The 19718-nt window shown below is 53.5% G+C and overlaps 9 protein-coding genes across 9 annotated transcripts; 1 reads left to right on the forward strand and 8 right to left on the reverse strand.

Annotated features, from left to right (window-relative positions):
- Nucleotides 1-150: 150 nt before the first annotated feature.
- Nucleotides 151-2415, reverse strand: PV07_00285 (uncharacterized protein). The gene is made up of 4 exons (XM_016386721.1): nucleotides 1628-2415; nucleotides 1414-1563; nucleotides 997-1353; nucleotides 151-907 (listed from the first exon to the last, which is right to left on the reverse strand). Exons 1-4 carry the CDS (start codon nucleotides 2052-2054, stop codon nucleotides 570-572), a joined length of 1272 nt encoding a protein of 423 aa, XP_016253649.1. The 5' UTR covers nucleotides 2055-2415; the 3' UTR covers nucleotides 151-569.
- A 64-nt stretch (nucleotides 2416-2479) lies between these two features.
- On the reverse strand, nucleotides 2480-4102 carry PV07_00286 (uncharacterized protein). Its single transcript, XM_016386722.1, has one exon. It carries the CDS (start codon nucleotides 3992-3994, stop codon nucleotides 2759-2761), a length of 1236 nt encoding a protein of 411 aa, XP_016253650.1. The 5' UTR covers nucleotides 3995-4102; the 3' UTR covers nucleotides 2480-2758.
- A 133-nt stretch (nucleotides 4103-4235) lies between these two features.
- On the reverse strand, nucleotides 4236-5386 carry PV07_00287 (uncharacterized protein). Its single transcript, XM_016386723.1, has one exon. The coding sequence runs from the start codon at nucleotides 5098-5100 to the stop codon at nucleotides 4501-4503; it is 600 nt and encodes a 199-aa protein (XP_016253651.1). The 5' UTR covers nucleotides 5101-5386; the 3' UTR covers nucleotides 4236-4500.
- Nucleotides 5387-5637: 251 nt separating this feature from the next.
- PV07_00288 (uncharacterized protein) lies at nucleotides 5638-8063 on the forward strand. The gene is made up of 2 exons (XM_016386724.1): nucleotides 5638-5833; nucleotides 5887-8063. The coding sequence occupies exon 2, from the start codon at nucleotides 6459-6461 to the stop codon at nucleotides 7344-7346; it is 888 nt and encodes a 295-aa protein (XP_016253652.1). The 5' UTR covers nucleotides 5638-5833; nucleotides 5887-6458; the 3' UTR covers nucleotides 7347-8063.
- On the reverse strand, nucleotides 7490-10017 carry PV07_00289 (uncharacterized protein). Its single transcript, XM_016386725.1, has one exon. It carries the CDS (start codon nucleotides 9930-9932, stop codon nucleotides 9126-9128), a length of 807 nt encoding a protein of 268 aa, XP_016253653.1. The 5' UTR covers nucleotides 9933-10017; the 3' UTR covers nucleotides 7490-9125.
- A 331-nt stretch (nucleotides 10018-10348) lies between these two features.
- On the reverse strand, nucleotides 10349-12630 carry PV07_00290 (uncharacterized protein). The gene is made up of 4 exons (XM_016386726.1): nucleotides 12422-12630; nucleotides 12316-12363; nucleotides 11027-12255; nucleotides 10349-10970 (listed from the first exon to the last, which is right to left on the reverse strand). The coding sequence occupies exons 1-4, from the start codon at nucleotides 12482-12484 to the stop codon at nucleotides 10769-10771; spliced, it is 1542 nt and encodes a 513-aa protein (XP_016253654.1). The 5' UTR covers nucleotides 12485-12630; the 3' UTR covers nucleotides 10349-10768.
- A 334-nt stretch (nucleotides 12631-12964) lies between these two features.
- Nucleotides 12965-15256, reverse strand: PV07_00291 (uncharacterized protein). The gene has a single exon (XM_016386727.1). It carries the CDS (start codon nucleotides 15092-15094, stop codon nucleotides 13157-13159), a length of 1938 nt encoding a protein of 645 aa, XP_016253655.1. The 5' UTR covers nucleotides 15095-15256; the 3' UTR covers nucleotides 12965-13156.
- Nucleotides 15257-15307: 51 nt separating this feature from the next.
- On the reverse strand, nucleotides 15308-16530 carry PV07_00292 (uncharacterized protein). Its single transcript, XM_016386728.1, has one exon. It carries the CDS (start codon nucleotides 16265-16267, stop codon nucleotides 15416-15418), a length of 852 nt encoding a protein of 283 aa, XP_016253656.1. The 5' UTR covers nucleotides 16268-16530; the 3' UTR covers nucleotides 15308-15415.
- Nucleotides 16531-16763: 233 nt separating this feature from the next.
- PV07_00293 (uncharacterized protein) lies at nucleotides 16764-19129 on the reverse strand. Its single transcript, XM_016386729.1, has one exon. It carries the CDS (start codon nucleotides 18108-18110, stop codon nucleotides 17007-17009), a length of 1104 nt encoding a protein of 367 aa, XP_016253657.1. The 5' UTR covers nucleotides 18111-19129; the 3' UTR covers nucleotides 16764-17006.
- Between the last annotated feature and the right edge of the window lie 589 nt (nucleotides 19130-19718).

Below are 19718 nucleotides of genomic sequence, written 5' to 3' on the forward strand. Positions count from 1 at the left end.
GCGTTAAGTGATGCCAAGATTTGGCGTTTCTGCTAACCCTTTTCGGATTACCAGGCTCACGGCTTTGCTCGACTGATATCCAGAGCTTTGCATGAGTTTCTCTTTTGCAAACGAATCAACTAGGGGGGAGGAGCACATAGCAAGAAGAGCTGCAGTTCAGAGTTGATTCAAAGATGGGAAAATTGCGTCTGCTATCAGTTACGGCGATGCTGTCACGTCATGTGCCGTTGCCCTTTGTGAAGCCGATCCGTCTATTACTATCTTCATGCGTGGCTGACATTTCCACTCTTCTCATTACCGTCCCCGGCTGGATTGTAGGTTGTTGCGCTCGTATCCCAGCAGTCAGCCATGTCGTTACAGCGCCGTCCCGAAGATTCCATGTGCAACGCCAGGCTATTCCTCGTCCTTTGTGGTGTTCCTTTACCGTATTCGCCCCCTGACCTGTCGGTGGCACTGTTCCAGGCCAAGTCATCCCAACGCAACGCCCTTCCTGATTCCCATTCGTTCTTTTCCCTGAGACATTCACTCATCATTGTTCGTCTGAAAGCTCCTTCGTGGAAGACGGATCTTCACGCGCCGTAGATCTTCTCGGCGTTGAGATGTCCATGGCCAGCACCGTCTTTCTCCTCCGAACCGTCTACAAGCAGATAGTGCAAAATGTCACTCAGACTCAGCACTCCCTTCAGGTAATTCTGCTCGTCCACCACCATCAACCTATGGACCCTGGACTTCTTGATTGTTTCGAAGATGGTGTCTAACCCGTCTTCGATGGAGCAGCAGTATATACCTGGGTGGGTAGGCGAACGACAACTGAGAGCTTTGCCTACGGTCCAAGTTAAGTTGCCGTAGTCGCCGGATTTAAGAATCTCAATCACGTCAACAGCTTCGAAGACGTTCAGGAGCATACCTGCCACAGTTGAGTCAGCATCGCTGAGATCAAACCATGTGAAGCTCTGGGAGTTGCTCTGGGAGTTGAGAAGCAATTTCGCAACATACCTTCCGTTGTCACAACTGGCACACTACTGATGTTCTTGGTGACCATCTCGTCGACCACATCCAATACAGTAGTGTCCATGCTACACCTCACAATACCGGTATATGTGCCCAATTTTATCATTTCGAGGGGCTTTTTCAGCATATCCGTCTCTTTGACGTTCATGGAGATGAATTTGAGAATACGGTACTGGGTAATCACTGAAGTGACCATGGTGCGTTGGGTGTCGCTGTCATAGCTGACTAAGGGTATTCGACGAGCGCGTGAGACGAGTTGTTTGCGGAGAGCATCATAGAGGATAGCCTCGGGCGAGGCGGAGACCGTCTCAGGAGGTTTGACGTTGAGGACCTTCTCGACATCTTTGCGGATTATGAGTCTTTGCTGTTGCGAATGGTCTTAGACGGGGCCCATGGCCTTACCTTTCAGGTCGCTGAGGAGCAATTTATCCACGTCCTTCAGCTTGTCGGCGTGGACATTGTAGTACCTGACGACGTTGAGGTAGTCGTTGACGGTCAATAGGCCGGCGTATGTGGAAGTATTCGAGTCCCATAGCGGTGCAGAGACGATGCCTAAAAGTTGCATCATCAGCATAAGTTCCATCCGGTCAGCCTTGTCGGAAAGGCAAAAGCATACCGCACTGGACCATGATCTGTAAGCTCTCCTTGACCGTGAGGCCGACATCTAGCTCAATCAGACGAAAGCTCAAAGGCAGCACATCATAGCATTTGCGCGCTCGTAGGAAGTCCCGTATCGCATGCAAGCCAGCTCTTTCATCTCTGTCTATGGGACGCTCTGGTTTCGGAGGGGCAGGGGGAGGTATGTGTCGCGGAACAGGCTTGGGCCGTAGAAGGTCTGATGGCCGGACGAAGGTGGCTTCGTGAGCGCCGTGATTAGCGGTACCGGAAGGGGGAGGAGAAGGGGCGCTATCCTGAGTATGTGGGTGGTGTTGTTGATGGTGGTGGTGATGAGAGTGGTGGTAGTAGGGGCCGGTCGGCTGGCCATTTGGCGGGGTAGTGCGCGCGTGCGAAGGCGGCTGGGTCACCTCTGTTTCGTCTGCCATAGCGACCTGTCAAACCGCATCTTTTTGCTTTTTGCTGGGAATCGCAAACTCTGCTTCTCGCCGGTGGTGTGGGATGATGTGTGGTGTCGAGTGTGCAGCAGACCAAGGATGAGGAAGAGTGGAGAAAAAAAGGTGGGCTTGTCACACGAAAGGATTCCCGCAGGACAGAGCAGTTGGGGGGACGAAGAGCTGAAAAGATGGTTGCTGGAATCGTTGCACGAGGGTTAGATGGAGGGATGGATGGGCTGGTGACGGATCCTGAATCCTCGGCCAACTATCTCTCTGTGGGCAAAAAGACACGAACCTGCGAGATGCACGCCATATCCCGTCTTCCCGTCCTTGGGCTCACGATTCAGGGCTGCCAACCGGAGCAGTAGTCCGGACGAGGCGGAGGGGGCGAGGAGCGATGCTGAAATGGAGGGGCAGCAGATGAAGATTTCGATTAGGCAGGGTCTCCGGCGCTGGTGTGGCTTGTTGCCGCCAAAATTAGCATGTGATTCCCGTCCCTATAGATCATGGTGCCCTGGCGCCCTGGCGCCCCTGGTGGCCCTACTGCAAGTACTTGCCCATATCCCGCGCAGCAGTCACAAGACAACATGCCTGTTCCTATCAACAACCTCCTGTCCCTGTTCTATTCAAGGCACTCTAGAGAGTGCAGGTGTATCCATGTGGCCAATCAATATCGACAAGATCCTTGGTCTCCATCATGCAGATGGTGGCTCCGCATCCTTCTCTCGGTCGGATAGCGACTTCTCGCCCGCTCCCTTGAGATATCCCTCATATTCGCCAATTCGCTTGCCACCTTCCTCCCATCGACGTCGATACTCGGTCCTCCTCCATTCGCACAGGTCATTGAGAGCCGGCCAATACACCTCATGGTCATATTCAAACTCGACAAACCCCCCGCTTTCCTTCAGCAGCTGTTCCCGAGGCACATGCAGTCCCATATCATCGTTGAACTTGATCTTCTCCCTTGTCAAGGGGTCGATGAACGGCGTGATCAGCTTGAAGAAGCCCCAGATGTAAAACGGCACATTGGTGACAAGAGCGCGGCCCAGCCTCTCTGGGTAGTGATTCTGAAGAATGTTCAAGGTCTGCTTGCCCTGAGATAATGTTGCACCTTGTCCGGACTTGGTCTCTGCAAAGTTGATGAGCAGAGCGAGAGTCTCTTGCCCCGCTGGCATCAGGTCGATCGCTCGTTCCAGCATGAACACCAGGTGCTGAATTTGCCGGTCACTTCGCTCCGTGTTCTGTTTGGAAGGCCGCAGGTATTGACACGTCCGTCCCTGGATGTCCCACCCCAGAATCACTTGTTTGCCCGTCGCATTTTCAATCGAGATGTAGTCCTTTGTGTGCTTCTCCAATCCATACTCGCGCCGCCAGATCAAAGTATTCTTTAGTCTTGTTTCTGATTGCGCCACGTTCCAGTTTGTAGCCCTCAAGTAGCGGAACAAGCATTCCCGAGTTAAAAACATGCGCTCTGAGTCGGTCAGGGGTGCGGTCTTCGAGCCCTTCGCAGATGATTCTGGGATCTCGGTCCAGGTAGACACGTTCTTGAGAAGGGTCGCATATTTGCCTTCTTGTTCTGTCGTTAGTTCTGATCTAGGAGAGGGTTTCGAAGTCTCTAGAGGTTCGCCTAACGGTGTCTTGATCAGCCCGTCGGCCGCGGTGCGTGGTAGGTTCGGTATATTTGTTACAGGGGATGCCTGCGGTACTCCATTCTCCGGCTGTTTCTCTGCCACAGTGGCGTTTGTTGCAACGGCAGTCTCGTTAACTTTCTGGGTTTGATCTGGAGTCTGTATTGTGGTCTGCGTTGCGGTTTGCGTAGTGCCGTCTTCGAGCTTCACTTGGTCAATGCCGGAGGCGAGGTCAGCGGCCGCCTTTTCAGGGTCGGTTGGCCCATCGGGCACCAGAGGACTGCTCGCTACCTCAGCAGCCATGCTACAAGGTTGTGGACAGACGGCAAGAATCTGAAGGAAAGGATCAATTAGATCCTGGGAGCATGATAGGTTCACATTGTGAAAGTCGAATAAATTCCAAGATTGTTGGGGAAATCGGTGAAGCTAGATCGGAAGCCCCTGTTGCCGGTCAGCCTGATCAAGCCACCACGGACCATGCCGCACCTAGGCGATACGGTCGAGGCCAGAGACACCTGTACTACAATAAGGACCAGGAATTTTGCACAGTTTGCTTTATCTCGATTTCTGCTTAGGTCCAGGTACGAAATACAGCATACCATCTCCTTCTGGCTTGCATCTCTTCAGGCGCCTGAACACGCAATGCAAATCATCCTCCGTCAGCTCAAACAACGATAGAAACCCGTTCGTTGCTGCAAATTGCCGTTGATTCTGATTGCTGGAACGATTGTAATGCAGCGCCATTTGCTCATCTTGCTCGTCTTGCTCGTCTTGCCGCGGTTTATGCTATCCTCCATTGTCACCACTTGTTAAATCTTGAGCTCTTTGGCGTCAGCTGGAGGCTGAGCTGCGTCGTTCTGAGTGAGCTTTCGCCATTTCAGTCGGAGAAGTCGCTTGACGCCCTGCCATTCGGTCGGAGACTCCGGTCCCAGCATGATGTAGTCCTGGCCGTCTTCCTCGAACAGATCTGCACATCGGATTTGCAGAGTGTTGATCCAGTTGGGCTGAACGCTGATCTGAGCATGGTGGACGATCTTTTGTGGCTTTCCGTCTTCTTCGTCAAGGTAGAATGGACCGCAGTACGCAATGGTCTTCTTTGCTGCGTTGGCCAGCTCCAGAGTAGTGCCCTCTTTCCAGTCATGGTCGAATGATTTGAGGTCCGCCTCTTGTAGCAAAGCTGCCATGTACCCGTCTTTGCTATACATGATTTGACCTTTGCACTCCTTGCCCATTGGGTAGACGATGTCTTCGGGGTTCTCAAGGCTGATGGCGACGTAAGACACCAGACCCCAGGTGCCAATGACGCGAGACCGGAAGGATGCCATGCCGGCAGGTGGTGGCGACTCAGTGCTGTCAGACATTGGCTCTGGTATGTTTTGTGGTTCAGGAGGGATTGAAGCTTTGATCATGTTCGGAGGGAAATCAACGGCGATTCGAACCCATCAAATAGCAAACATGGAGGAGCTCAAGTCAATGGATATTGAAAGCAAACTTCAAACATCAGACGAGGAGGGAACGGCAGGACTTGGTCCATTGGCACGAGGAAAGAGCACGCCGGTCCTACCCTGTATCATAGGGTTCCAGTCGTCCTTTCACTGATCAATCAACACACTTCAGCAGTACTGACATCCGATCGATAATCGTCTCACCGCACGCCTACGGGCACGTAACGCATAGCACACATCGTACTCACGTGGTCAAGAACGCAGGTGCCGTTCTATTATCGGAGCTGCCAAAACACAGACTCCTGCCTTCATGCATCTGATTGCGGGAAGACACGAGTCATGGCAACTCACAGTCAAAGTGAGAGTGAGGTGAACGGTAGGCTGAGGAGCTCGTCTGCCCATGTTTGCCCGCGGTAATGCCGACAATATTCGGAGTCGCAGAAAAATCATTTGCTCCGCCGTACTTCGACGTCAGGCAATATGCGCTTTACTGGTAACCAGTGTGTACTCCGTATGCTTCTTTCGCCAGAGCAGGTCTCCGGTCTGAAAGTGACCCCTTTCCGGTCCGAGGGTCTTTTTTCATTTCTTTATGCCTTCTGGTCTATCCCGATACCAAAAGCATCGCTCCCAAAATGCCGCCACCCATGCCTAACCCCGCAAAGCGGATGACCGCAAACCCTGCGCGGCCCGTTGCAAGGTATCGTCCCGGCAAACCAGTTGCGGAGCAAGAATCTTCTGACGAGGAAGAAGAATCAGAAGAGGAACAACAGCGACCGCCACCCCAGAGGAAGCCGCAGACTGCCAGACCGCAGCCGCCGAGGGCCCAACAGCCTACACAAGAGGAAAGCGATGAGGATGACGAGGAAGGTTTTGTTACGGACGAGGAAGATGGCGCAAATGCTACGACGACGACAAAAACAGTGCCACAGCTAGTGAAGGGCACAATCCCTTCGGCCAGACAAGCCCCGATAAAACAAGAATTTACAAGAGACGACTCCGAGGAGGACGAGGAATCTGAAGCAGAGGAGTCCTCAGAGGATGAGGAGGAAGAGGAGAGTTCATCAGAAGAAGAGGAGCCCCGGCGGAAGTTCCAACGCCCGACATTCATCAAGAAGTCGGATCGGAAACCTCCCCCACAAGCCTCCGACGCCCGTCCTGCTGCGGCCACGAACGGCGCAAACCCCAATCCGGAAGTAGACACCCAAACTCGTCGTCTAGCCCAAGCCGAGCTTCTAATCAAAGACAAGCTCGAACGCGACGCGCTAGCCCGCGCCCAGGGCAAAAAAGCATGGGACGACGACGACGAACTGGTGCCTGAGTCAATGGTGGACGATACTGACGGCATTGACCCTGCAGCCGAATACGCAGCTTGGAAACTTCGGGAACTGAAGCGTCTGAAGCGAGACCGAGAGGCACTGATCGCGCGGGAAAAGGAGCTTGAAGAAATCGAACGGCGGCGCAATTTGACAGCAGAGGAGAGGGAGAAGGAAGACAAGGAATACCTGGAAAGACAGAAGCAGGAGCGCGAGGGAGGCCGTTCGGAGGCCGCGTTTCTGGCGCGATATCATCATAAAGGTGCATTCTTCCAAGGCGACGAGACGGCGGAGCTGCTGAAGAGGAGAGATGTCATGGGCGCACGGTTCGAGGATCAGGTTACTGACAAGTCGACCTTGCCCGAGTACATGCGGCTGAGAGACATGACGAAACTGGGGAAGAAGGGAAGGACGAGGTACACGGACCTGAAAGGGGAGGACACTGGCCGGTTTGGAGAGGATGTGAAAAGATGGAAGGGCAGCGGTGGCGCCGGCAGGGGAGGGCCGGGAAGCGGGACAGGAGCGTTCGACACGAGAGGCCTGGACGAGCGGTTCTTGCCCGACGATGACCGCGGAGGAGGGAGGGCCGGTCCCACAGGCGCGAATGCAAGTGCCGTTGCGTCCCGACGCGATCGAGACACGGAGAGGGACGGAGACGGGAACAAGGACAGAGACTCGTATCGAGACTCCTACCGGCCCCGAGACAGAGGTCGCGATCATCGGGATGACAGAGACAGAGACCGGGACAGAGACCGACGGAAGCGATCATATTCCCGCTCCAGATCGCGCTCTCGCTCCCGATCCCGGTCTCCTCGACGGCGCAAGAGGGAGCATTCGTACGAGCGAGACTCGCGGGATCGCGAACCCTACCGACGAGAGAACCGCGCGAGGGTTTGAGGCATGTGCGGACGGGCACGCACGGCGAACAGATGCTTTCAGGAGACTTTTCTTGATATTGTCATGCTCGAGGGATTGCGAGGGATCGTCCGTCGTCGGCTTGCCTTGACCTGACTGCCCTTAGTGGAGGTGTGAAGAAGCCAAAAAAAAAAGGCGCCGTGAACATACTTGTACTACTTTCCGCGTCAGAAACGCAACCGACCCTCTCGAGAACGAACTTGCAGGGCCTTTCCTTCCTCCACAGAGGGCGAGCATCAGAATCGATCCGAAGTGCTCTCAATGCGAATATGTACCTCTGTGTTCTCGGGAGGAGCCATGATTGGATTCCTTCTTTTTCTCGGGTCAGCATATGGGCTGTAGCTGCCCACTCAAGTGACGACTGTGTACTCCCACCGCCCCCCCCCGGTCTCGTCATGGCTCACCGCCACGAGTATATACAGTAATGTAGCTCGAGCAGACAGACCTTCACGCCTGCTGTCTGGCATCCTGCTTCGGCCAAGTTCCTACCAAAGCACGGGTCACACAGGTCATGAATGCCCTCACCGTCCTGCTCACTCATCTCACCAGATCTCGGCCTCACTCAGGGGCGTTGGGACAATGACAGGACCATGCAAACGAACTGGTGTTTGCACACCTCGTCCCGGAAGATATAAAGATGCCCGGACTCCCCCCCTCTGCTTCGGCGACTCAATCCCCCGCGCTATATCTTCATATCCCAAAGACACGAGCCCCCTCAAAGCAAAGACCAATTCACAGATAGAACCGCAAGATCCAGCGCATTCGCAGCGATTCCAATATATCAAAAACATTGACGCACTCTCTGGGAAACCAAAATGGCCATCTCGGGTAAGCTGGGCTCATGCTGCCTCGACTCCCCCGTGCTGGTCCACTGGAGAGGGAGACTTATCGTTGAAACTGCAGAAGGCTCTTTTAAAGCCGGCGCTCCAGGGCCGTTGGTTTGCCCAATAGTCGAACCGGCACGTGCTATGCTCCGTGTGAGCCCAAGATTGCCGACTCAGCCCCTAGAAGACAGAGCATACACGGTCCGTCATGCGTCTACGGGACCGTTGATCCCCCCAATAGATCCACCGCGTCCAGCGGACACTTATGCAGGCCGCGGAATGGAAGATCCTACCCTTGGTACACCCCAGGATCAGTTCTGCGGTGGTGGTTACACTGACCGACCTCACAGGTATGTTCACAATCGATCCCATTCGGCCTGACACGCCTCCTCCGCAGCCTCAAGGTGGCGGCAGATAGCAAGAAACCTTCGGGTGCAAATGATCGGGATCGAATCGTCATGCCCCCCCCTTTCTCCCCTCGATGTGAGGACAAGTTCACCCGGTGCCATCCGTCAGAACGATGGAATGTGAGTTGTGGCCTCATGGCTAATTTGTTGCGAGTATCAAGGGGAATCGAGTGGACAGTTTTTGAGGCTGGGTGGCTGGAAATGGACCATGATATCGGAGTGCCGAGTGTAATGGGTGAGAGCCGTGGTGGCCTCTGATTTGCATGAGGGCGTGTGACACTTGAATCAGTTGAATCCAGCTTCGTCTGGCACTCTTGGGAGTCCTGACGAATGTCGCATTGGATGCACAGCGTCGCATGCCTGGAGTTGGGCTCCCGGTTCAACCATCGATTGCAATTAGTGATAGGCAACCATTTTGAGCCCATTCCCCTGTTCTTTGAACTCTTTCCTTGGTTCACTCGGCGCTTTCCTTCATTTATAGCATTCGTCTCGCAAGGCACTGCGACAATCTCGCTGTGGATCCTACTCCCTCACTTGACGCCCTGCCTCTCCAACTCCCTCTCCCGTTCCATCACGCTCTCATCGAACTTGATCAGAAAGACTGTCCGGCTGGGCCACACGTCCGTGCCAGTGTTGTGCGCACTCGCCTTGCAAGAGAAGCCTGCACCATCACATACTCCCTCGATGATCCCCGCAATATACGCCGCCACACTCAACTGGGACATCTCCTTCGGGACCGAGATATACTGATTCGTGAGCGGGGTGTTGTCGATAATCATATATTCTCCGGCGTTCGTGGTGGACTGTTCGAGGGAGTCGGCGGGACGGGAGAACAGTAACGGGTAGAGCTTGGTCGTCAATAATGTCAAAAGAGGCAACAGCCGTAGCGGTCGACTTGCCCCTGCTCCTGAACTGCTGCTCGACGACCCTCCACTCGACGAACTCGACCCTCCGATCGGTGACGCCCGGTAGAGCAGCAGATCCAGTAGCTTCAACCCCAGCGGATAGCCCTGCTCGTTCAGTCTCTTCTCGAAATCCTGTATCCCCTTCACCCTCTTGTGCGCGTACGAGACCATCTCCATGAACAGGTAGGCGAAGCTGGCTCTGGACAATTCGGCATTGCGAGAGCGGTTGAGGTTGCGGTCATAGATGGTTTTGCGGGTCGAAGGGTAACGGAGGGTCGAGATCGAAGTAATACTCGTGGGAGTGCCAGACGTGCGGTCTGGGAGGGGAGTACCGGCGACGGTGGAGGAGGCAGAGTATTGGGAGAGATGTCGGGATGGGGAGCCGCTGTGTGAAGGTGTGTAGTTCGAGAGGGACGGCGGAACAGCAGCCATGGCCCCGGCAGTGATCGCAGTGGGAGCAGCACCGAGCGACAAGAGGTGGATTGCGTATGGTTTTGTAGTCGTGCTCAGGCAATTGGGAATTCGTCTTGAAGCGAGGAATGATATCGTCGGGCAGCCGAATAATAGTGGATGCTGCTGTCAAGCGACCAGCGGCGGCTGCAGTCCCGGAAGTCTAAGAAAACCTCAATAACCCGAATACCAGGTGCTTTCTTTTCTCTGCTTCCCAAGGCTGTCGCTGTGCTCGCTGCTTACTACGTACTTGTATATTTGCTCCCTCGATTGTCCACCTGTTATGGCCATGACCATTCCAGTCACCCTCCTATGGACAGTTGCAAGAACGAAGATATACGCACATTCGGACACGTTGGCGTGCCTCTTCTGGGAGGATCCAGATCTTGGCTGGGTGAAGTCGAGCCATAAGGGAGCAAAGCTGCGAATATGCCTGGAATCTGGCAAGGTTGAGGCAGACAGAGGACAAAGAAAAAGGCGTTGATCGGCGACACCAGGACTGGCAACCATGATTCAACAGCCTCAATCTGTTTCTTGGGTATATTGTCTTGCTCGAGCGTCGCAGCAGCGTGGTGCCGCATGTTCCCGCAATGATATATCGTCATATAACAACTCCATCAACAAGCCTTTCTGCCCCCCTTCATCATCGTTGGTTCTCCTGAAAAGTCATGGCATCAGATTGAGTCCCGGGTGGTCACCTCTGGGTAAGCTCCTCAGGACCATAACCCGCTCCATCTCGTTATCTGCGGCCCCTCGAAATTCTAGTCTATATCAGCCCGGGTCGTCTGGGATCTCGGACTCGACTGGTCTTGCGCTTATTACTCCTTGCTGGCCGCTTCCTTCACTGTCTTTACACCGCCCCACTCATGAAACGCTTTCTGCCGTTGTCTTGAGTTCCACTGTAAAGTCCTTGAGATGCTGTTGACCCAATCTTCACTTCGGCGCCCAGGTGGCATGACATTAGCAAACGGATATCGAGAGGCCGAAATGGTCACATAGTCGCCTGGAAATAGCTCAATTCTGTCATCGGGTCAGTTCAGCCGTCCACAACACCTGGGCATGATATGAAGTATTACCTCTCCCGCCCGTCAAAGCTTGCCCACGAGTTCGATCGTGCATCAAAAGGAACCCCCAATCGAAGAACAATCGTGTCCGGGAGAATAATGGGCCTGAATGATAGAGTATGGGCACAGATGGCTGTGACGAGAATAACTGGATTCTCGGGATGACACAGTGAACCTCCCGCAGCAAGATTGTAAGCAGTCGATCCTGTGGGAGTGGCGACACAAATCCCATCAGCTTGCACAGTCGTAAGGTGTTCTTCATCTCCAAAAAGTTCAATGGTTGACATTGTCGGATTGGGACCCCTGTCAACCACGATATCGTTCAGAATCTCAAACGTCCGGTCCGGTCTATGGGTGTTTCGATCATCGGCTTCCTCGCCGATCAGTTCTTCCACAATGTCTCGGCATTCTGCGTCGTCGGCTCGCCTGTTGGTCCGCATCACAGTGCCCTCGAACCGCAATCTCAAACTGATCGTCACGCCATCCTTAAGAGCCTGTGAGAGTATATGCTGGTAGTTTTCAAAGTCAAATTTGGTGAGAAATCCCAGCGAGCCCAACGCAAAGGATAGCACAGGCGGCACCACTCTCTGGAACAGCCAGCTCGCATAAAGGACTGTCCCGTCACCACCCAGTGTTACCACAAAGTCAAATGTATGGGGGTGTCTCCGGGCCAGTTCGGCATCCCAATACCTCAGACGTTCTCGAAAGGAAGGGTCCTCGGCACAAATACCCTCAGCATCGAAGGCCGGGTTGTCTTTCAAGCTGTCCTCGACATACACAATGTAAGGTACAGATCTGTCCTTGGAAAGCAGCCACCTCGTCACCTCTTTCGTTTTGGTAATCAACGTCTTGTCATAAATCTTGGTGAGCAGGAAGATGGCCCGGACCCGCAGCTTGACCTTGAGATTGCCCAGCCGCTTCGCCATTGTCCTCACACTCATGGCCATGTCACTCAACTGTTTCTTCGTGAGCAGCCGGGACTCTGTCGCGCGGACCTCCTCTTTGCCCGAGTTCTGTCCATTGGCGTCCAGCCTTGAAGCAGGCTCTATTTCGTCGATCTGTTCGAGCTTTGATTCGACTTTGGGCTGTTGACCCAACGAGCTTTTCTCGACCAGCTTGTGGACCAAGCACTGGGACTTGGTGCGCGCAGCCTGGATTCTCTTCGGCTTCTCGATTACAGGAGTTTCAGCGAGCACGGTTGAGGATTTGCGTCGGCGGACAACCTCACTATCGAAGACCACCTGGGCGAAAGAGATAAAGTTAGGTTGGCAGTCGGGAAAAAGGACCATAGGCGAACTCACCTCTATCTTCCTGTTGTAGTCATCCTCACTACTAGAGCCGTCCTGTCGCTTTGCGCACACCACTGTCAGGATCATCACATCTCGACTTGCGAGGGCTAGAACATACATCATCGGGAAGGACCTCGCTGATCCTGCGGCTCACTTGAGGGGCATCCCTAGGGTCAGACATGACGGGAGAGATTGGGAGACACACACAGACAGATGGTCGAGGTGAGAGTATGCTCTACGATTTCATTGCTGCAATACTTGAAGACGAGCGACAGGTGCCGACCTCATGGTGAAAGTTTAGCCAAATTCATTGATGAGCAAAGTGCCTTGTGCCGTGACCCAATGACGCACAAGAGTCGCAGGGAGTCTTGTCCCGCCATGAGGCTTATGTAATGCAGCCTTGCCAGATTGATGACTAACCGGTCTCCTTTTGGAAAGCAACTTCCTCACCTCCTCTACCGAGTACTCTTATGGAGGCTGTGCTACAGTTCAACTGTCCATCGTCATCCTAAGCTATGGCTCCATGGCTCCTTGTTCGCGTCCTCTCAACGGCGACGGCACCTATGTGGACAGTCAGGTTCTTTCAACGAGGGGTTCAAAAGCACTGATCGAACGCAGCAGAACTGACTGAAGTCAACTGGAAAGCAAACGAAACAGTGAACTGGAATAAGATCGCTGTATGATTGATAGGGATACTGCTATGTATAAATTGCTGCTGCTATCATGTCCCAGCACCATTAATAGACACGAATACATCTGTTAGTTGAATCATTGCTTCTTTGGGTATCATATTTTGGGGTTCTGTTCGTCAATTCGTAACATTCGTTTCCGCAGAACGATGCCCGCCCTATTCTCAGAGGACAGGCACAGGAGGCATGGTTTCTCCCGAAGACGGACCTTGGGCAACGGGGCTGGACATGTCGGTCGCTGTCTTTAGGTCGATGATCGGGACCTTCATCGCCGCGTTCTGCGGCTCAAACTCTTCTGCCGACGACTTGACGGGCGAGCTGCTCTTGGAAGAAGCAGAGTTGGAATCCAGAGACACATCGCTGGATGGAGTAAGGTCGGAGACCGACTCGGCCATTTCGTCGTCATCAAACAGTCTGTTGGACAGCTCCTCGATTTCAACCATCTGCTCCCGATCTGGGTGATCCTTCATCTGGCGTATAACCTCCTCCAGCCTTGCACTGGCTGCAGCGGGCTCCTTTGGCATTTCCACTTCTGGCCAAGGAGGTGGTGGCGAGCCAACAGCTTCGTAGAACAGCATAAATCCGTTCCCCCGAGAGAGGACTTCCTCCTCTGAGATCCTTGTCACCCGCTCGTCGTTGAACGAATACCAATCTTTATCCCGCTTCCCCAAGGCGATATAATGGCCATCGTGGTGGCTGCCGTAATGCGTCACGACACATTTTAGCTCGTACACGACTTCGACCGAGTCATCGTTCTTGTCCAGGGGCGCACACCATCGGCTCAAGAAATCCAATCTGGTGGGGGCTCGGACTTGAGCTGTGTTTTTGAGCTGGTTTCCGCAATTATCAAAAATGCTTCGGTTGATGTGAAGAACCAAATCTTTGGGCAGCCGTCCGACGGTGATCTGCTTGGCCTTGGTCCGCAGGACTGGTTTTTGCTTTTCATTTGGCTCAACGTCGGATGGCTCTGAGCTCTTGTCATCGCTTTTTGTGGATTGCGTCTTACCGTGTGCCAACTTTGTACAATTCTCACATTCGACCCCTTCAACTTCTTCTGGTGCTGTGTATTCATCGAGCAGCTTCGCAACATCACAAGCCCCTTGCAATCCCAGGTTCAAGGTCAAGCAGTTGAATTGTGTCAAGGACAGTCCCTCGGTGAAGCCACAGACTCTGCATTCAAGACATTGGGCGGTCATGCCGTCAACGGGATTCCGCAGTCCGCATTCCCTCAAACTTGCTGCTGCTGGCGAACCACCAATCCCCCTCGTCCATAAACCTCCGGAGTCCTGCTCTTCCCTGTGCACGTCCTTTCCAGAGCCTTTCTTCTCAAATGCCCTGAGGCACTCTAGCCCTGCAACTGTAGAACGTTTCATTTTGTCGACGTATTGTTTGGCCTCCTTTTCGACCGCGTCGAGAACACGAGAGAAATATTCCTGGGCATCCTGCTGTTGCCAGCTGTCCATGGACTTGAGGATTCTGGGAGTCCAAAGGACGCTTGTCCGAGAGTTTGGATCAGATAGTTGTTCCAGCAAGGTCACCAGAGCTCGGTGTGTGGCTGCAGGAGCGTCGTATCTGTCACAACATTCCAAGCTCTGCTCTAAATATTCGATGAAAGCCGGCAAAGAAGCCAGACCTTGCAACACGCTGTTTTGGTAGCAGGAGTTGTCCCAGTTTCCCAAGCCAGGAGGACCAGTCTCGTGGCCCAAGGCCATGTATGAGCCGGACAAACTCCTCACCTTTCGAAGTGCAAGGGGCAGCTGTGGTTGTCCCAGTATGATCCTGACAGCCTCCTGTTTTGCAACCATATCTCCAAAGTTTGCTCTCTTGAACTTTGCTTCCTCCGGGCTCAGACGGCCCAGGCGGATCATACCGTACTGCATGGCGTAGATTAGGTGAGAAGGGATTATGTAGACGACGAATTCGTAGACTGCTCTTTTGATCGTCGAAGGCCAGGCGTCGAAGAAGGACAGGGCATAGTACCCCAGAAGCAACAAAGCAAGGGTAGAAATGATCTTGGTCTCGGTCGGGTAAGAGGTAATCCGATGGTCAGCGGGCACGTCGTAGAATGGGCTCTCGTTTGCCCTAGCCGGGAGGTTGCTCATGTCGAAGGAGAGAACGCGAGAAGGAGACGGACAAGAAGATGCAGGCGAACTGAAGACTTGGTCGATGCTTTCCCATCGGTAACAGTAGAAAGCGGTTCACTCTTTGTCCGAAGATTCGAGGGAGAGGCGAATCGGGTCCGTGATCACGACAAGGCTGCTTTTCGGATGACGAGGAAGTTGATCTTTGTATCACTTCCAGATTCGCACGCGCAGCTCGAAAAGGCTTGGCAATCTAAGATGAGGGTTCGTACCACTACGAGAAGCTGGTGGTCCATCACATATCCTGTCAGAAATACCTAGTCATGGTTTCAAGTATCACATCTAGTCGTCGTCTTCTAACGCCGTAGACTTGCGCTTCAGTGCACCTCTAGTTCTTGCTGGGGTGGAGAAAACAGACTCATTCTGTGCTGTGTTTACCCCCCGTGTCGCCTTCATTGGCACAGCCTGATCGTCGCATTCAGGGGGATCTTGGGGCACCATGCCGGGAAAATCCTTCCTGCTCGATTCTGTAGCATCTCTCGCTTCTCGTGATATGCGTTGCCTATCTTCCAGCTCCCTCAATGCACGTTCCGGATTGCCAGTCGCACTCTTGACCCACCACCTCTCCCACATCCAGTCCAAAGCCTGTTCTGTCATCTTTCTCAGATACATCAAATTGGGGATGTCAGCGTGTGTGACTTGATGACGGAGATCAACAAATTTCTGGGGCATCCCGATCGTGGCGGCGTGAGCATACATTGAGCTTTCACCTTTGGCAGCACTTGCTGAGAATCGAGTCACTTCTTCTCCATCAGGAGTACTGTCCCGGGCCATTTCAGCAGCATATGAGCGGGCAACATCACGGTCAACGAATCCATTGACAAACCTCGCAAAGGCCATGGCATATATGCTCTGCATGGCTTGGTCCGAGATGGCTGTCCCAGATAACGACCTCCTTTGTTCATCATGGATCAGAGCATCGGTCAAGCTTGCCGTGGCTACCAGCGCTGGAGGTAGCTGACCGGCCTTGAACAGCCAGAGATTGACCTTGTCAATAGCACGCTGCCTCAGGTCTCGCGAAGCGAGGGATGCAACGGTGCAATATAATTCCAGCGTCGCCCGGCTCGGAAAGAACCAGTCTCGGACCATGGCCAATTCGGTGTCGTGTCGCCATGGTGGAAATTGTAAATTCATGGTGGTGAGAGCTTGGAGAACCCAGCAGGGATGGATGGTTGGTGGGAAAGCCGCGGTTTAGGGCTCGGGCCCTCGGATCACGCCCAAAATTCGAAGAGGGGAGGTTTCGACAGGTGAAGTGGTGATCATCTAAGATTTGTTGAGGAAGGTGACATCGAAGCGACAGGAAGGGCGCATATTGAATGGTGCGGTTAGAGGGCGCGGGCTTTATGCAGTTTTTTGCTCAACAGTTTCTGGCTGATCCTCCGGGGAAGAGCCCGTCAAGTCATTCCCTGAGGGGAGAAAAAGACGAGATGTGAGGTACGCGGTTGGTGTATTGGCTACTCACGTGACTTCGCCGCCTCTAGCCAATGACATAGAGAGAGCGGGAACGGAGCGGATCCGATGCAGGTGCTCTGCTCCGATTGGTTGGCAATCAAGCACATTCCTTGAGAACATGGAATGGACTTGATATGGAAAGTGAGAGGCAAGAGCAAACATTGAGGAAGTCTTTCGCTCAATTTCAAGGCGTGCGGGTGCCTTCAACTGAGAGCACCCACGCTTGTTGTTCTAAGTAATACATGATATCTTCAAGGTACCTAGTATTCTAGTTTGTACATAGGCCTAGTCATCCTTTCGAGATCGTCACTAAAGGGGTATCATGGCGATATAAGAACAGTGTGTAAACGCTGCAAATTTGCCAACAAAGCCCACTTCATCCTTCCAGTGACTTGTCATAACTGTCGTCAAGTCGTCAATTTCAGGCCCAACCATAAGAATGCCCTGAAGGATAATAGGCGCTGTTCAGCTGCCTCAGTGTCGAAAGATATTTCATTGCCAGCGAATCTGGCTGTGCTTGCATCCCAAATGTCAAGTGATCCGCGATAGACTGGCCCTCGTACCTGGCGGGGTCGGACGTATTCCACACTTGGCAGCCATCCTCATCCTGCTCCTCAACTTCCTGCTGGCCAGACTCATCTTCTTCGGCGTCTTCTGTGTCAAGTTCTCCGTCTTCGTTTTCGTCTTCCTGTTCCACCGGTTCAAATGACTCCTCCAGCTTCAAACCCTTTCTTACTGAGCCTGCAGAGCGACCAAAGAGCAGAGATGACGATTGGACTTCAGCAGGTGAATCGTACAAGCCCATGCCGACCAATTCCTCCGAGTTATCCTTGGACTTCGAGTCGCTATTGCCGAGTGATAACGTGTCAAGCCCAAAATTCTGAAGTGGGAGGCAGTTCGGAGAGGACGGCGCTGTTTGCACATTCGGCGCCATGACCGGTTGGTTGAATCCCCACGCTGGCTGTGAGAAAGGTTGTTCCGGATAGAGGGGAAAGGAATTTGAGTTTGGTTTTACTTGTCCTTGGTTGAGCCACATGGATTCCAGGTATGGCTCGCTCTCAAAGACGAAACCCGGATCTCGGGTGGGCAGCTCATCAAGCGGCGTGAAGGGCTCTTGGATCTGGGGCTCGTTCATGGATGGGTAGGAGATAGGTGTGACGAGGCCATGGACTTGAGCCGTCGAGAAGTCCCATGTTGACAAGTCTTGTTCATTGGCAACCGGGTTGAATGTAGAGTTCAGCGCCTCGAAAGAATTTGGATGCCAGCTGACGGGGCGGGGGCGAGGCATCTCTGTGTTCTGCCATTGTGTGCTGGAGCGGAGATGGTCGACGACAGACCGAGTTCTCGACGAAGCGGCGGCTGCAGTCATCGTTTTCCTTCGACCCAGTGTCCGTGGACTGCTATTCCTGCTGCTCGGTTTAACCACTTTGTTGGGCCGGATAAAGAAAGAGGACACGGAGACAGAGACGGCAGGGTTGTAAGTCGCTTCGGGAGGAGAGTAGTGGTATTGCTGAAGGGCGTCCATATTGAAAACGGTGTTGGCGGATAGAGAGAAGGGAAAGAATTGAGTGGTGCCGACAGTCCATATCTATTGCCCAATCTAGGGACAAACGGACTCGCGGCAAAGGCCAAGTTGATAGTGGATATGGTCCCAAGGGAGACAAGGCAAGATTAAATTGGTACATCAGTTGCGGCGAGGAGAAGCTGGCTGCTGCAAGCAGTAGCCAGAGTTAGTCAATACAAGTGTATATGGGTCAGGGTTTGACGAGGGTGGAATAGTTTGACCCAGAGCCAGGGTTTGGCGAAGGTCAAGGCGCAAAGCCAAAGCATGACGAACATGACTCCAGGACAGGTACAAACAGGGGACGGGGTTTATTGGCGGGTCACGGTGGGTTTGCTCAGGGTTAGGAACTTAGGACCAAGGGGAAGCGATCAGGCGAGATGCATCAAGAAAAACGGGCGGCTGCGGTAGCTTAGGGTGTGGAAACCGGGGCAAAAGGGAATGGAGTGGTAGAAATCGGGAAAAGCCTGGCTGGGCCAGCCATAAGCAGCGCACCGGTACGCATATTTGCGTCAATCTGATGGCCGAGGCGATCTGGAAGGAAAACAGTCCCACAGAGGCAAAGGTATGGGGGGCCGGGCAAGGGAGCCCGTCGACCAGGTGAATGGCAAGAGTGCGCGGTGTGTGGACCGCGAACATTCGGTGGATGGATTGGATGGCGTTGACAGGATGACAGATTTGGCCGCAGCACTGGGGGGGGAATTCGCTGCAGCCTGGAACCAAGGCTGTCAGAGTTGTGCTGAAGAGCCACGGGGCGTACGAGGAGGTCAGAAGTGAAGTCAAGGTGGACAGGTATCGAAAGGAGGCTATCCCGTTAGCTCCAAGTTTGCTGGCGAGTGGGCACTGTATCATACGAGCACCAGAATCATTCCGGAGATGGGGTTTGAGGTGGCTCAGCATGAACCTGGTCAGACACGGGAAACAGAGAGGGGAAAAGAGCGGAGGTGGCCAGAAAAAAACCGTCTGATGCACAGTGTACAGCCAATGCCATGGCGGGAGCATGAGGTTGGAAAGGAAACGCGGCCGGCGGGCACGGGATGATGCGGTTGCATTCCTCAAATGTGCGTGTTTGAGAGAAAAAGTCAAACAGGGTTGAAGGAGGGTCAAAACTGGCTGCAGGGATGCATGATTTGGCGTCGATACGGTTTTCGAGAGGCGAGAAGATGGTGAGGTGGGTGGTCAACAATTGATTTCCCAAAGCTGGCGCAACAATCCTCCATGCTCGGTTTTAGTGCCGCAGGGGTGTGTCATCGTCTCGTAAAGCCCAGCTCTTGCGGTGCCGCACAGTCGCCCTCGTAAAATGGACTAGGTTAGGCTTGGGGAGGATGATCGCGAGGCAATTCGAGGTAGGAAGACGAGGGACAAGTTTGGCCGGGGCTGGAGCTTTGGTAGCTTTTGGTCAATAGCCTGCTGGGTGGTTCAAGGTTAGCCGCCATCCATCGGGTCGGGAAGGGTTTCTGAAATTAGTGGAGTGGGAACCGGGCAGGATGGAAGCAAATCGAGAAAAATCCCCATGAGTCAGAGCAAGGGTCGAGGAATGTGGGACGATGGGCGCATTCAGGAAATGGAGAT

The sequence above is a fragment of the Cladophialophora immunda genome (genome assembly GCF_000835495.1).
Source record: "Cladophialophora immunda strain CBS 83496 unplaced genomic scaffold supercont1.1, whole genome shotgun sequence".
Classification (NCBI taxonomy): Eukaryota; Fungi; Ascomycota; class Eurotiomycetes; order Chaetothyriales; family Herpotrichiellaceae; genus Cladophialophora; species Cladophialophora immunda.

Bases quoted from the DNA above. Each gene is read 5' to 3' on its own strand.
- PV07_00285 (XM_016386721.1), bottom strand. From the start codon at position 2,054: ATGGCAGACGAAACAGAGGTGACCCAGCCGCCTTCGCACGCGCGCACT. The intron at 1,564-1,627 runs GTATGCTTTTGC...TGCAACTTTTAG, and splicing joins ACAGATCATGGTCCAGTGCG to GCATCGTCTCTGCACCGCTA. The intron at 1,354-1,413 runs GTAAGGCCATGG...TAATCCGCAAAG, and splicing joins GCTCCTCAGCGACCTGAAAG to ATGTCGAGAAGGTCCTCAAC.
- PV07_00286 (XM_016386722.1), bottom strand. From the start codon at position 3,994: ATGGCTGCTGAGGTAGCGAGCAGTCCTCTGGTGCCCGATGGGCCAACC.
- PV07_00287 (XM_016386723.1), bottom strand. From the start codon at position 5,100: ATGATCAAAGCTTCAATCCCTCCTGAACCACAAAACATACCAGAGCCA.
- PV07_00288 (XM_016386724.1), top strand. From the start codon at position 6,459: ATGGTGGACGATACTGACGGCATTGACCCTGCAGCCGAATACGCAGCT.
- PV07_00289 (XM_016386725.1), bottom strand. From the start codon at position 9,932: ATGGCTGCTGTTCCGCCGTCCCTCTCGAACTACACACCTTCACACAGC.
- PV07_00290 (XM_016386726.1), bottom strand. From the start codon at position 12,484: ATGTCTGACCCTAGGGATGCCCCTCAAGTGAGCCGCAGGATCAGCGAG. The intron at 12,364-12,421 runs GTATGTTCTAGC...GTGTGCGCAAAG, and splicing joins GCGAGGTCCTTCCCGATGAT to CGACAGGACGGCTCTAGTAG. The intron at 10,971-11,026 runs GTAATACTTCAT...ACCCGATGACAG, and splicing joins AGCTTTGACGGGCGGGAGAG to AATTGAGCTATTTCCAGGCG.
- PV07_00291 (XM_016386727.1), bottom strand. From the start codon at position 15,094: ATGAGCAACCTCCCGGCTAGGGCAAACGAGAGCCCATTCTACGACGTG.
- PV07_00292 (XM_016386728.1), bottom strand. From the start codon at position 16,267: ATGAATTTACAATTTCCACCATGGCGACACGACACCGAATTGGCCATG.
- PV07_00293 (XM_016386729.1), bottom strand. From the start codon at position 18,110: ATGGACGCCCTTCAGCAATACCACTACTCTCCTCCCGAAGCGACTTAC.